A 14,207-nucleotide genomic window follows, 5' to 3' on the forward strand; every position below is an offset into this window, starting at 1 on the left:
CAAAACAAATATGACACCGGTCTATTTCGGAAACTTGACTTAACCTAAGCTCTGATACCATTAATTGTAACACCTCTAACTCTTATCCACCCGGATACAAATCTGATGTATCACATTGACTTTTAAAATACTTTGACTCTTAAAAATTATACGATTTAACTTTGATAGTGAAAACAAAACTTAATAAATCATAGTTAAAATACATATAAGAGCATATAAATCTTATATTTACAGTACATGCCAACTACATTTTCAAACACAATCACATACAATTTAAATATCTCTGATCTGATAATCTTCAAATATATGATGCCCTACCCCTTGCTTACCTGCATTACTCCTTACATATCTTTGAACCTAAATATGAAAATACTCACACGCAAAGTCGATAACTTAGTGAGGCAATATGAGTACTATTAAACAATAAAACATTTGTATACATTTATAAACAAAATATCATCAGTATAATAACTTATAACCTCTCTTATTATTCATTGAAAAGTTTATATTTATTGCATTCTTGGTTATATCTTCAAGTCATACTTATATAGACTTTTAATCTCATAAAAACTACATAAAACTGACACATTTTTCAATTCATATCTATTTGTTTACTTGGCCTAACGTATAATACTGAGAACTCTAGGTATTTGAGTACGTTGAGGTTGTGCACTAATGTTGTCACCATAACTCGTAATTTGCACCGAAGTGCCACATAATTATCCCGAAATACCACATAGTTTTGCACCGAAGTGCCACATAAGTTTGCACCGGAGTGCCATATATTTGTCCCAAAGGACCACATAATTGTCTCGGAAGACCACATAAAACCCTGGACTCTTGGCATGCCAACTATACCTCTAATTCTCATACATATATTTTGGGTTAATAATCACATAATTATCTCAATCATTATTCGAAGTGTTTCTTATTCACATAGTTACTCTCACATAAAGTCTTTTTACCTTACTTGTTCAAAGTTCACATTTTTCACTTATCATTTATGTTCTATAGAACATATCCACTTAACACATATTCAGATCATCTTTCACATACATCTTTGTCACATAGCGTTATCAAATGTTATTATTTATTCACATTCAAACATTTATTCATGGTCTCTTGTTTCACGAAGCATTACTCATTATTTTTCATTTAATCACATATATCATAATTTCATATTGATATACATAATTATTTCATATCACATATCATTATTCAAAATATTCATTTACTTGTATGAAACATAAATATATAGGAAATCTTCATATATAATCATATCATTCCATTTTATTCCAAACAGTTTAGGTTGGCTCATCCCAAGCCTTCCTTCAAATATCAATAATTTATATAAATAGCACTCACCTTTACCTCATTGAGTTCTAAACGAAGCTCTTATTGCTTTAGATCGAAACTCATAATGTCGAGCTGACCGTAAGTTGATTACGTTCAACCACTACACAAAACAAATCAAAAATCAATATCATTCTTCGAATCACTTATATCTAATAAAAATAACTTGTGATGCAAGAAACACTCAATTACCATTTCATGCCTAGAAGTATCAGTACTATCCCTCCAGTACCGATACTTCTCTTCAAGGGTATCTGTACCTCCTCAAGGTACCGATATCGATTTGGCATTCGATGTTTGCATCTTAAAAATGGTATCGATACCATTCTTGGGTATTGATACTACCCTTTACAGTATCGATACCCCTTCAACATGTATCGATACTACCCTTAATAATTTCACAGATTTTTTCCCTTGAGGTATCGGTACTGTTCTCACACTAACGATACTCGAAGCACAAAATTGCCATTTTCACTTCGAAAATCACCCAAAAATCCTCTCAAATCTCTTATGTCATCCCTTATTCAGCCTTTAAATTACCCTTATATATCCAAACCAACTTGTCCTCATTTAATACTCTTAATTATCCAAAAATCTTGTCTAAACACTTAATCTCAAAATCATACCAAGATTTCAAACATGTTATTAATCACTTCTAATCCTCCAAACTCATTAGTTAGCTCATTAACAAGTCAATATCTTATTAAAACTTCAAAAACTACTCCATATCAAAATTTCATTTCAAAACCATTTTATAAAATCCTTTCAATTTCACTCATCTTGTTGTTTTAATCCTATTGAAGCTTTTCCTTAAACTTATTTAACACCCAAGCTTCCAATATCAACCCAAAAATTGAAGAAACCATCAAATTTATAAAAACTTACCTTTGCAATGGCATTCCACGACAAGGATAAAGAAGAGAGAAATGTTCCAGACTTTTCCCCTATTCCACGTGTTACCTTCCTTAAAAAGAGAGAAGATAAAATCTTTCAGGTGAAAAATACCATAATGCCCTTCCACTAATCCAAATTTAATATCAAGTCCTGACAAAATATTTCCACAATTAAATCAATAACTTTCCAAAAAATTCTAATCCAATCTCTAAGTTTTAAATCCTTACATTTTGGTCACTGACTCGATGATTGGGATGTTACATAGAAGAAATCGATGAGCCTCACGTCATTATCATTTGACCACTCCTTGGCATCGTAAAAAATTACAAAATATAAGTAAATTATTTTATGGATTATATTAGTTTGTAATAAATTTTATTATTATTTTGTATTAAATTATTTTTAAAATTAAAATTTGACAAAACTCATCAACCGTGATGAGTTTCAACGATTATAATTTTTTTTAAATTCAAAAGATGCTGTTAGCCAATGACTAGTGGAGTTTTAAATTTTAAAAGAACTCGTCACCTCGATGTGACAAATTTTAAAGTTTTTTTTTATTTTTTTATAATTTTTATATCAATTAGTGAATTAAAAAATATTTTTCATCAGACTCGCCACGTCGATGTGACGCTTTCTTAAAAATATATTATAATATTAACCCACATGGGGCTCACTTACCTGAAATCATCAAAAAAATGTTTTTTAGGTAAATTCGTCATGTCTACCAGATGAGTTTGTTGGGCTCTAACTTTTATTGTAGTTTGCAAAATAAAAAACAAGATGGCCTATTCGGCTAATTAACTTTGGTGCCTGGCCTAATGGGCTAGGAAAACCCTAGGGTTATGGGTTTTGGCCATTACGGTTTCTCTAATGGGTTGTATTCTCTTAACCCGATCCAATTCTATTGGGTGAATATTCTCTTAAAATCAAATACCGACTTAAGCGGGCTCGATTTTAGGTAAAATCCATACAATTTTTTCATATATTTAAACAAACACTCAGTTTTTTACTGTATTTCTTATTTGGTCACGTAATTTTAAAAACTTTGTTTTTATTACTCAACTTTCAAATTTTACTTTTCTATCACTCACTCATCATTGTGTAACAGAAGAAACAAAACACTGCATTTTAGGAAGTTTTTTTTGAAATTAGTTATCAAAATAAATCTAGATTAACCGACAGGGGTTGATTCAAGTGGTAAGCAACTTGATTATGCTCAAGCAAGGCCTCAAGTTTGAGTTCTTGTGTATGCAGAAAATCCTTGCTGGGAGACTCACCCACTGAAGCCAGGTGTGCAACACGAGTCGATCCGGATTAGTCAAGGCAAAACTTTGACACCATAAGGACAATAAAAAAATAAATCTAAATTATATTCAAAATTAGTGAAACTTCATCTTGGAACTAAAGTGTAGATAAAGCATTTACTAGAATTTTCTATTTTTTTCTAACTTAATAAAGACATGAAAGGTGGAAAAACTAGCTTTGATATTACCAAAAATCAAGAAGAAAAAGTAATGTGGTGCGCACAAAAAAACATTTGATGCAAGAATTTTCTACCCCACCGAAGGGTTCCGGGAAGTTTCCACTCAGAAGTACAGTGTTTTAGAGCAATCACATGATGAAGGTTTGGGAATCCTTAAATCCTTGTCATTCTTTGTGAAGTGTTTTGTGTGTTGGAGAATATGTCGGATTGGGGGCCAGTTTTTGTGGCGGTGCTGCTCTTTATAGTGCTATCGCCGGGGCTGCTTTTTCAGATTCCGGCAAAATCCCGATTCGTTGAGTTTGGCAACTATCAAACCAGTGGAGCCTCCATTCTGGTGCATTCGATTATCTACTTTGCATTCATTTGCATCTCCTTGTTAGTTGTTCGGGTGAAGATTCACCTTGGCTAGTTTTCTAATGTTTATGATTTTGTCGGGTAACACCCTCAATCCTATAAGATATTTTTTTGAGAGACAAAATGGGGACATGTTGGAATTAAAATGAATAGAATCTTGTAAGTTGGAATTGAAAATGCTCTACTTCTTGATATATGAAGAATGAAGAGGTTGTTGGCGTTAGAGTTTTGCTTATTTGCTCTCCACTCATTCTAATCTTCTTTTGTTTTTCTTCGGATGACTCTCAATTATTGCTTTTCTCCGAATTCCTTTATAGGCTTAAATGACCTTTATTTCATTCTCCTTTATTATGTATGAAGTATAAGACCACGTACAAGTAGCCAATCCAAATAAAATGGCAAATTTACAGAATTGTGGACCTACAATGAAATTTGTATGCTGAAGGTCTTCAACTCTTTATTTGATAAGAAAAAAATAAAAAATTGTTAGAAATAAAATTTAGAATCTAATATCAATTAAAATCATCTCTGATATTGATATTAAAACAATTATTTAAATAATTAAATATGTTTAATCTCACGTTTTCTTATATAATGTGTGGACAATAATATTAACTAAACTTAACTAGTTATGATATATACATCACAAGGCTCATATAAAAAGAAGATAGACTAACGCTTCCAATTGATTCACGTGACCAAGCCTTAAAAAATAAGAGTGGAAGAGAAGCAACCTAAACCTTAATTTTGGCTAAGTTTTCTTTGCAACATGTTGATTACTTGTGCCTTTGAAACTTCTTTTCTTTGATTTTTTTTCAAGATATTTGAGAGAGAGATCTTTGCACTCCGATTTGCCTCTTCATTGTGAATAGAAGGGCTGGTTAGACTCATTTATCGAGTTTACTTTTTCATTGCGACTAGGAGGGTTCGATGTGACAATTATTCATCTATATCCATCTTCCACAACTCCATTATCTTCTTATTCCATTCAAATTCTTCCTCTTTCTTCATTAAGTCTAGAGTTTTCTAGGTTTGATTCCTCAACGAGAGCAACATCTATTCATCCGCTTTCGCTTCTCTATCAAGTTATTATCTATGTTTTTAATTAGTACCAAAAAAAGTTAATCCAATTAAGTTAAAATTGTTGCGGAATATGGAAGCTGCTCTCAACCTAGTGTTGAGGGCAGCCTACTATCTTACCTCCCCCTTACCCCATTACATATGGGAACAAGGGACAACCATTTGTTGCGAAATACGGCTATCGGATAGAGCAAAATCGCAACTGATAATTTGAGGAAATAAAAATGAAGATAAAGAAGACATAAATTTTATGTTGAAAACCCCTAAATAATATAGGGTAAAAACCATGAGTAACGGTAGAAAATTTCACTATGAGAAAATAGGAATTACAACTTCTCTCGATCTAACAAGGAGAAAACAATGACAATTCTCTCTTGATAAAAAGGAGAAAACAACTCTCAAGAAAACTCTCTAAATTCTCTAGTATTGGGAGAAAGCTATAATGATTTAGGATGGTTTTGAAGCTAAATGGGTTCTGGTATTTATAGTTGAAGCTTAAGGACTAATCTTGTAAATAAACTAAAGTACAATGACTAAAATTGAGATTTTACCATTACCCAATTTCAACAAAAATTAGGTGCCTAATTTTTTACTTTGACTATGCATCATTCGGTGCCTAATTTGGTGCCTAATTTTATTTGACTTTTAACAATCTCCCACTTGAAGATTTGATTGGAATAATCATATCTTCACACCATTCTTTCTACCTCGTACTTTCATGTTGCTTACGTTTCTGACAGGCCACAAGAGGATCGATACCAGGTAAATTTATCAACATTGATCGCATTCGTTATGAAATCTACTATATTGTCTTTGGTATGGATCTTCTGCATATCTACCATCCCTTCTTCCACCTTTTCACGAATGAAGTGGTACTGAACTCGTATGTGTTTTGTTCTTGAATGAAATGCTGGATTCCTTGCTAGATGCAAGGCGCTTTGACTGTCACATAACAGAGAGACATACTCTTGATTGTGCCCAAGCTCCTCCAATAGCATCTTCAACCAACTTGCTTCTTTACTGGCTTGTGTAGCTGCTACATATTCTGCTTCTGTTGTGGATGTAGCCACACCTGACTATAATTTTGAAACCTAGCTTACAGCTCCACCAACAACTTTGAACACATATCCTGTAGTAGATTTGCTTTTATCCAAATCCCTTGCATAGTCAAATCAACATACCCATTGATAAGTAAATTTGATCCTCTGTAACATAATGTAACATTTGAGGTCATTTTGATGTATCTTAAAACCCTCTTTACTGTATTCCAATGCTCTTTGCCTGGATGCGCCATGTATCGACTAACCACTCCCACTGCTTGTGCAATGTCTGGTCTTGTGCATATCATAGCGAACATTAAACTTTCCACTGCTGATGCATACGGTACTCGAGACATCTCTATCATCTCTTCTTCACTGCTAGGACTCATACTGGAGGATAATTTGAAGTTAATAGGAATAGGGGTAGAAATTGGCTTACAATGTTGCATGTTGAATCGTGACAAGATCTTCTTCAAGTAATTCTTTTGTGAAAGCCAAATCTTCCTATTACTTCTATCTTAGTGAATTTGCATCCCTAGAATCTTGTTTGCTGATCCCAAGTCATTCATTTCAAATTCCCTAGCCAAATCCTCATTGTCCACATGTATCTGTGTAGTCTCTGACTTTTCAGCGCTATCATCGTCTTCTTTTTTTTGTAGTTTATCTTCTACAAAGATAACATCCCTACTAATTATCACTTTGCGGGCAGTGGGATCCCACAAGAGATACCCCTTTACTCCATTAGTATATCCCAAGAATTTGCATTTCCTGGATTTTGGATCTATCTCTGAGATTTCTTGGGAGTTGTACATCACGTACACAATACTTCCAAATACATGGAGGTTTGAATAATCAGCTGGTTTACCAGTCCACATCTCCATTGGTGTCTTCAGCTCTATTGCAGTTAATGGAGCTCGATTCACCAAATAACAGGTAATATTGACTGCTTCTGCCCAAAATGATTTTTCTAGGTCTTCAGCTCTCAACATTGCTCTTGTTCTTTTTAACAAGGTTCTGTTCATCCACTCTACTACTCCATTTTGTTGAGGAGTATTCGCCACTGTGAACTATCTTTTGATGCCTTCTTTCCTGCAAAAGTCATCAAATTCTTCATTTGTGTATTATCCTCCATTATCTGTTCTAAAACACTTGATCTTATTTCCAAAATCAAGTTCCACCCGCGCTTTGAAGTTTTTGAAAGTTTAAAACACATCTGACTTTTTCTTAATAGGGTACACCCAACATCTCCTAGAGTAATTATCAATAAATGAGACAAAGTATTTTGCTCCACCTAGGGATGTAACTGGTTCTTTCCATACGTCATAATGAACCAATTCTAGAACACTTTTTCCTCTAGAATTTGACGTGTTGAATTTCAACTGGTGCTGTTTACTTGTTATGCAATGCTCACACAAAGTAAGTGATACATTTGTTAAGCCTGGAAGTAGCTTTTGCTCCACAAGGACTTTCATTCCTTGTTCTGACATGTGTCCAAGTTTCTGATGCCATAGCATTGCAGAATCTGATCTACATGAGGCAATAGAGGTTTTTGCTTCTAGCAAAGTCTCTCCCTTCAGCATGTACAAGTTTGCTGCTATATTTTCTCCTTTCATCACCACAAGTGCTCCACGGAACACCTTTATGATTCCTTTTTGTGTTTCAATCTTGCTTGCATTATTATCCAACAGTCCATAGGATAATAAATTTTTCTTCAGGCCTTTCACGTGCTGTACATCTCGAACAACTTTAATTGTTCCATCATACATCTTCAATTTGATGGTTCCTACGCCAACGATCTCTAAGGCATGATCATTGTAACTATACACAGATCCTCCTGAGACAGATTCATAATGATGAAACCATTCTCTTCTTGAGGTCATGTGATATGTTGCTCCCGAATCAATGAGCCATATATCTACAAATATTTTTCTACCTTCCACAGTGGTTGATGCTTCACAGCATAGAACATCTCCATCATCTAAAGTGTTTGCAGTATTGCCTTGTGGATTGGAGTTTTTATTTAGACTCCAACAATCCTTCTTCAAGTGACCCTTCGTTCCAAAGTTATGGCACTTTAAATTCTTCTTGCTCCTCGACTTTGATCTACCATGTTTGTGACTGTTGCTTTGGTCACGTTATGTTGATCTCCCTCTCATCATTGTCAACGCTTCTGCTTGTTGCAGATTTACTTGTCTGTCTTCCTTGTTCTTGCGTCGATTTTCTTCTTGTAGAACAGCAGCTGCAACGTCATCGAAGACTAGACTGGTGACATTACTGTTTGTCAAGTTAATGATGAGTTGATCATACGAATCAGATAGACTTTAAAGTAGAAGTTCAACACGTTCTTGTTCTCCTATTCTACATCTTAAGGATGTAAGCTGAGAAAATAACGTGTTCAGTGTGTTTAAGTGCTCCGTCATTGAAGTAGATTTTGGCATCCGGAGAGTGTACAATTTCCTCTTAAGGAAAATTTTATTGTGCAATAATGTGGTCTCGTACAATTTGGTGAGATGATCTCATATATCCTTAGTTGTTTTCTTCTCCTCGATGCTTGACAATACTTCATCTGCTAATGCTAGATGAAAGTTTTCCATAACATTCCCGTCCATTTCGATCAATTTGTTGTCATCTGTGAAATCCACCGGCCTTTCACTGAAAGCTGTTAAACAACCATCTTTCCTCAGGATGGCCTTCATCTTCAATTTCCACAAATTTCCATAATGAGAAATTTATCCCATTGAATTTTTCAATATCAAATTTCATTGCCATAACTTCTATTACGGATAGCTCCCACTATTTGACTATCGTGAATAGTTCTCTGGAACCTTCAAAGAATGGGTAATACCTTCTTACTTTCTAATGTTAGAGGATTCACCTTTTGGTGGCAACCACAAAGGAAATAAGTAGATATTACACACTCTAATCTGGCTCTGATGCCAATTGTTGCGGAATACGGTTATCGGATAGAGCAAAATCGCAACTGATAATTTGAGAAAATAAAAATGAAGATAAAGAAGACATAAATTTTACGTGAAAAACCCCTAAATAATATAGGGTGAAAATCACGAGCAACGGTAGAAGAATTTCACTATGAGAAAATAGGAATTACAACTTCTCTCGATCTAACAAGGAGAAAACAATGACAATTCTCTCTTGATAAAAAGGAGAAAACAACTCTCAAGAAAACTCTCTAAATTCTTTAGTATAGGGAGAAAGCTAGAATGATTTGAGATGGTTTTGAAGCTAAATAGGTTAGGGTATTTATAATTGAAGCTTAAGAACTAATCTTGTAAATACCCTAAAGTACAATGACTAAAATTGAGATTTTACCATTACCCAATTTCAATAAAAATTAGGTGCCTAATTTTTTACTTTGACTATGCACCATTCGATGCCTAATTTTATTTGACTTTTAACAAAAATAGCCCCATGAACAAACATTAAACTCAACCCCTAAATAAATGCAGTTCCTCTCATTAACTCAATACTTTATAGAATTATTATATATATATTTATAAAAAGATTATTACTTAATCATCAATTTTTTATTAATTTAATAAAACTATTTAACATAAATAAATATTTTTTAAATAAATTTAATTACTATAAAATCCTTTTAGTTTATATAATAATACAATAATATAAACTAATTACTAATTAGAACCCTTGATTAAATTGAAACTGAACCACATGCATTATAAATCAAATTAATTCATATAAGAAAGCAGTCGGTGTTAAGTTCTTTCAAAGTAGTATTTGTCCCTTTATAAGACGTATTATGTAGCATCAAGCAAGTACTTGTATGAACTTGTAGATCGGATGGAATGATCTGTACACCAAAGTTAAATTTTGGGAAACACAATCGAGAGAAACCAAGATAAAGATATAAACCGAAACACAAAAATTTACCATTGAATGCACAAGTTTGTGCTACAGCAATTGAGTGTTACAGCGAAGTTTCCTTTTAAACAAAGTGATCGCGATAAAAACCAAGAAAAATGTGAACCCTAATGGCTTGATTCGCTAATCTTCACTTTCCGAGTCATAAACCCTTTGTCCCTTCTTCCTAAACCAACACACCATTCCATCATAAACCATCTTTTTTCTTTTCCATTTCCATCGCAACTCCTTATATATTCATCATAGATCAGATCATGCCACCAATTCCAGGTGATCAACGCAACAAGGTTTTCCAGAATCGCCGAGAGGGTGAGTAAAGATGTCCGACTGGGGCCGATTTTCGTGGCGGTGGTTCTGTTCATACTGCTAACGCCGGGGCTGCTGGTACAGGTTCCGGGAAGATCACGGTTCATTGAGTCCGGCAACTTTCAAACCAGTGGACTATCCATTTTGGTGCATGCAATAATTTACTTTGCACTCATTTGCATCTTGCTCTTAGCTATTGGTATTCACTTGTATCTCGGTTAAGCATCCGTCTATTCTAGCTAACTCGTAAAGACAGTTTCCAAATTTGTGGAATATTTGGTATGCAATATGTCAATTTAGTCTGTTTTTTTCTCTCTGTTTATGGACCAAAACCATTACATAGATAGTTTTGCTTGTCATGTGATTTTTGTTCTTCTCTTTTTGTGGATATACTTATGACTTACTGCATGCTTAGTTGATATAAAATTCTTTCAAGCTTTTTTTTGGTTAGGGTAAACTAAAATTAGAATGATTAAAAATTCAAGAGATAGAAAAATGGACGTATGAAAATATAATTTTTTTTTCTTTTATTGGTGTGCTTGGTGGGAATGATGGAAAATTTGAATAATATTTTATTTTTATTTATTGTAATAGAATTGAAAAAAATGAGATAAAAGAAAATCAAGCTTTAAAATGAATATGTTTAATTTAGTTTACATATCTCTTATATTTTCTCTTTTTTCTTTTCAGGTTAAAATAATTTTATTTTACTCACGAGAATAAAAAATAACCATGCTTCAGTACTTCTCATTTTCTTTTCTCTCAATTTTCTTTCTTACCAAAAAATACTCAAAATTTATTTTCTTTTACGTTTACACTCTTTCTTTCCATCGTTCCTCTTTTCCACCTAATCAAATAATGTTTTAAGGTTCAATTTTTATTTAATAATGGGAATTAAGATAAATATATATTTAAATTTTTATTTTTTTTGAATTATTTGTTTTTTAAGCATCTTTAAATATTTCTTTAGCATGTATAATCCTTTAAAGTTGAACATATATATAAAAGTTTTTAAAAATATATATGCGTAAAGTACACAAATGGTCCCCCAACTATAGGATACCTCTTTGTTGAATCTCACGGCTATTAAATGTTATAAAATGGTCCTTTGATTATAGGATGTTGCTTTTTTTGAGTCCCTCGACAATTAAAAGTTACAAAATAGTCACCTGACTATTTATTATGTTCCAAAGATTTCATTTTTCATTAAAAATTGATGACAACCTGAGTTGGATGTTAATATGTTGTCTTAGATATGATAATCGTTTGAGATTCTAGAATAAGATTTTATCATATCTCAGACAACAAATTATCATCAAACTTAGATTATCATCAATAATTTAACAAAAAATGATGAATTTGGAACATAATGAATAGCTAGGTGATCATTTTGTAACTTTTAATAGTCAGGAGACTCAACAAAGTAACATCCTATAGTTAGATGACCATTTTATAACTTTTAATAGTCGGAAGACTCAACAAAATAACACCTAAAGTTGGGGGACCATTTGTGTACTTTTGACTATATATATATATATATATATATATATATATATATATATATCACCCTTTTTTTTATTAATTAATACTCCCTTATATTTGAATATTTTTATGATTAAGCAAGTGGCTCATTGGGGCAAGATGATATAACTTTGTTTTGGGGGGGGGGGGATAAAAGTAACATTTTGTTCTTTAAATTTGATTTTTCATTTTTTCCATATTAGTTTATGAATTTATTTATTTTATTACTTAATGACGTGCGACTTTAATATTGTGTTATATATGTTAAATTTTAAAGTATCATAACAATATAAAATTAAAGTTCAAAGATTAATACGTGAACAAAATAATTTAATAATAAAAATTTTAAAAAAGTTAAGTTTAAGAATTAAAATTAGTTTTTTTATTTCTAAATATATTAATCAGCTAATTTATTACTATCCAGGGCCGACTCTGAACCCAGGCATAGAGAAATACAGCCTAGAGCCCAAATTTTAAGGAGGCCTATTTTTTAAAATAATAATAATTTAACTATTAGAAAATAGAAGATATGTAAAACGTTTCATAGTGTATATATATAAAAATAAATTTGTGGTTTGACTTTTCATTCATCTCTTATTTGTTAGTTATGTTTTGATGGGATAGGGGCCTATTTTTAAAAGTAATAATAATTTAACTATTAAAAAAGTAAAAGATATGTAAAACGGTCCATAGTGTATATATATAAAAATCAAATTGTGGTTTGATTTTTCATCCGTTTTGATGAATCCCATAAAGCCTACACATGTTGTTCCTGTTTGCTTAATAATCACGCCAAAATCCCATTTCAATTTGAAATGGTTATTGTCATTATTCTCGGAAATCGGGACCAAACCACTGTACATACCATTTTTCCTTACAACTTAATTATAATTTATAAATGTTACTCTTATTGGTTTTACCCATTTTATAACCTTATTTAAAAAAAAACTCTGAGCCGTTTCACTCTTCCTATTTCTCTATGCAACTCACAGCCTAAAACATCCTAAACACTACGATCTATTTACCTTAATCCAAATCAAAACTGAAAATCGCATAAATAAGGCTAAAACGCCCTTAAACCGAGACCACAACTTTGGTTTCTATTTGCTCCGACGAACCTGACTTCGATGGGAATTGGGAAACTCCGATGACTCACAAGTAATGCTTTCCCCTTTCTCCTTGACTCTATTTTGCTTTATAAATTATTGTTTTTATTCTTGTTGTATTCAAAATATAAAACGAATGGATAAAAACTTGTATTGATTCTCTGGTTTGTGCGTTGCTTCAAGAAATTAAAGAAAATGTTTGGTATTCTCTAATTTCTCTTGAATGGAGAGGAAAAAGAAATAAATTATGATTTGTTTTGTGTGTAGTAAAGTTTTGACATATATTTCTGGTTTTAAATTATGATTTGTCTTGTGTAGTAAAATTTTGTTATAACTTAAATGTTTTAAAATGATGATTGATACAATTTGCTAAGGCTCTGTTTGCTTGATGTTTTTTGATATTTTTATTTTGATGTTCATGTTATAACTATTAATATTTATGTCAACAGCGTCAATTATCAAATTGGGAATTTGAGATTTTATCTTACTCCAATGGATTACAATTTTAATTGAAGAATCCAGGTGCAATTGTTCTTTTCTTATACTTATTTATTAGAATTGGTTTGTTTTTGACTCTTTGATAAGATGTTGCCTAAAAAACATTTGTCTGTAAGTGAAAAAAGGAAAAAAAAGGAAGCGAGATGAGGAGTTAAAGAAGTCACAAAAAGGTGCTCTTGATAAATTTGTGTTTAAAAAGGCTGATTCTCATGAAACTTTGAATCAATCAACTGAAAATTTACATACTGAAAATCCTGGAAATTCTGAAAATGTGAATGATGAAGTGAATGATCCAATTGACTTTAATGACGTGTCAATTGATGAAAATGTTGAAAATTTAGGCATTGGTGAAGAAACACTTCCTCATTTGAATATATATGATCCTATAAATTGGGAGAATCTTGACAGTAATGCGAGAGATATATTAGTTGAAAAAGGGCCCATAAGAGAAATGAATATTGAATTTCCTGTTGATAAATATTTTAGACATTTCTCATATGCATGTTATTCTAGAAAGTTGAGCAATGGTGAGACTAGTGATAGAAAATGGTTAGTTTATTCCAAAAATGTTGACAAAATATATTGTTTTTGTTGCAAGTTGTTTAAATCGATTAGTAATGTAAGTTTGTTAGCAAATGATGGCTTAAGTGATTGGAAACATATTAGCCA

At 32.2% G+C, this 14,207-nt stretch overlaps 2 protein-coding genes across 2 annotated transcripts; both read left to right on the top strand.

The window, feature by feature from the left end:
- Positions 1–3,914: 3,914 nt before the first annotated feature.
- On the top strand, positions 3,915–4,142 carry LOC120216201. The gene has a single exon (XM_039213690.1). The coding sequence runs from the start codon at positions 3,933–3,935 to the stop codon at positions 4,140–4,142; it is 210 nt and encodes a 69-aa protein (XP_039069621.1). The 5' UTR covers positions 3,915–3,932.
- A 4,899-nt stretch (positions 4,143–9,041) lies between these two features.
- LOC120216158 lies at positions 9,042–10,635 on the top strand. The gene is made up of 2 exons (XM_039213662.1): positions 9,042–9,068; positions 10,378–10,635. Exons 1-2 carry the CDS (start codon positions 9,042–9,044, stop codon positions 10,633–10,635), a joined length of 285 nt encoding a protein of 94 aa, XP_039069593.1.
- Positions 10,636–14,207: the final 3,572 nt, after the last annotated feature.

The sequence above is a fragment of the Hibiscus syriacus genome, unplaced genomic scaffold (assembly GCF_006381635.1).
Source record: "Hibiscus syriacus cultivar Baekdansim isolate YM2019G1 unplaced genomic scaffold, ASM638163v2 tig00110159_pilon, whole genome shotgun sequence".
NCBI classification, from domain to species: domain Eukaryota; kingdom Viridiplantae; phylum Streptophyta; class Magnoliopsida; order Malvales; family Malvaceae; genus Hibiscus; species Hibiscus syriacus.

Excerpts from the sequence above, each read along its gene's own strand:
- LOC120216201 (XM_039213690.1), top strand. The coding sequence starts at position 3,933 with ATGTCGGATTGGGGGCCAGTTTTTGTGGCGGTGCTGCTCTTTATAGTG.
- LOC120216158 (XM_039213662.1), top strand. The coding sequence starts at position 9,042 with ATGGGTAATACCTTCTTACTTTCTAAT. Across the intron at positions 9,069-10,377 it reads ATACCTTCTTACTTTCTAAT|GTGATCAACGCAACAAGGTT; the intron begins GTTAGAGGATTC and ends CACCAATTCCAG.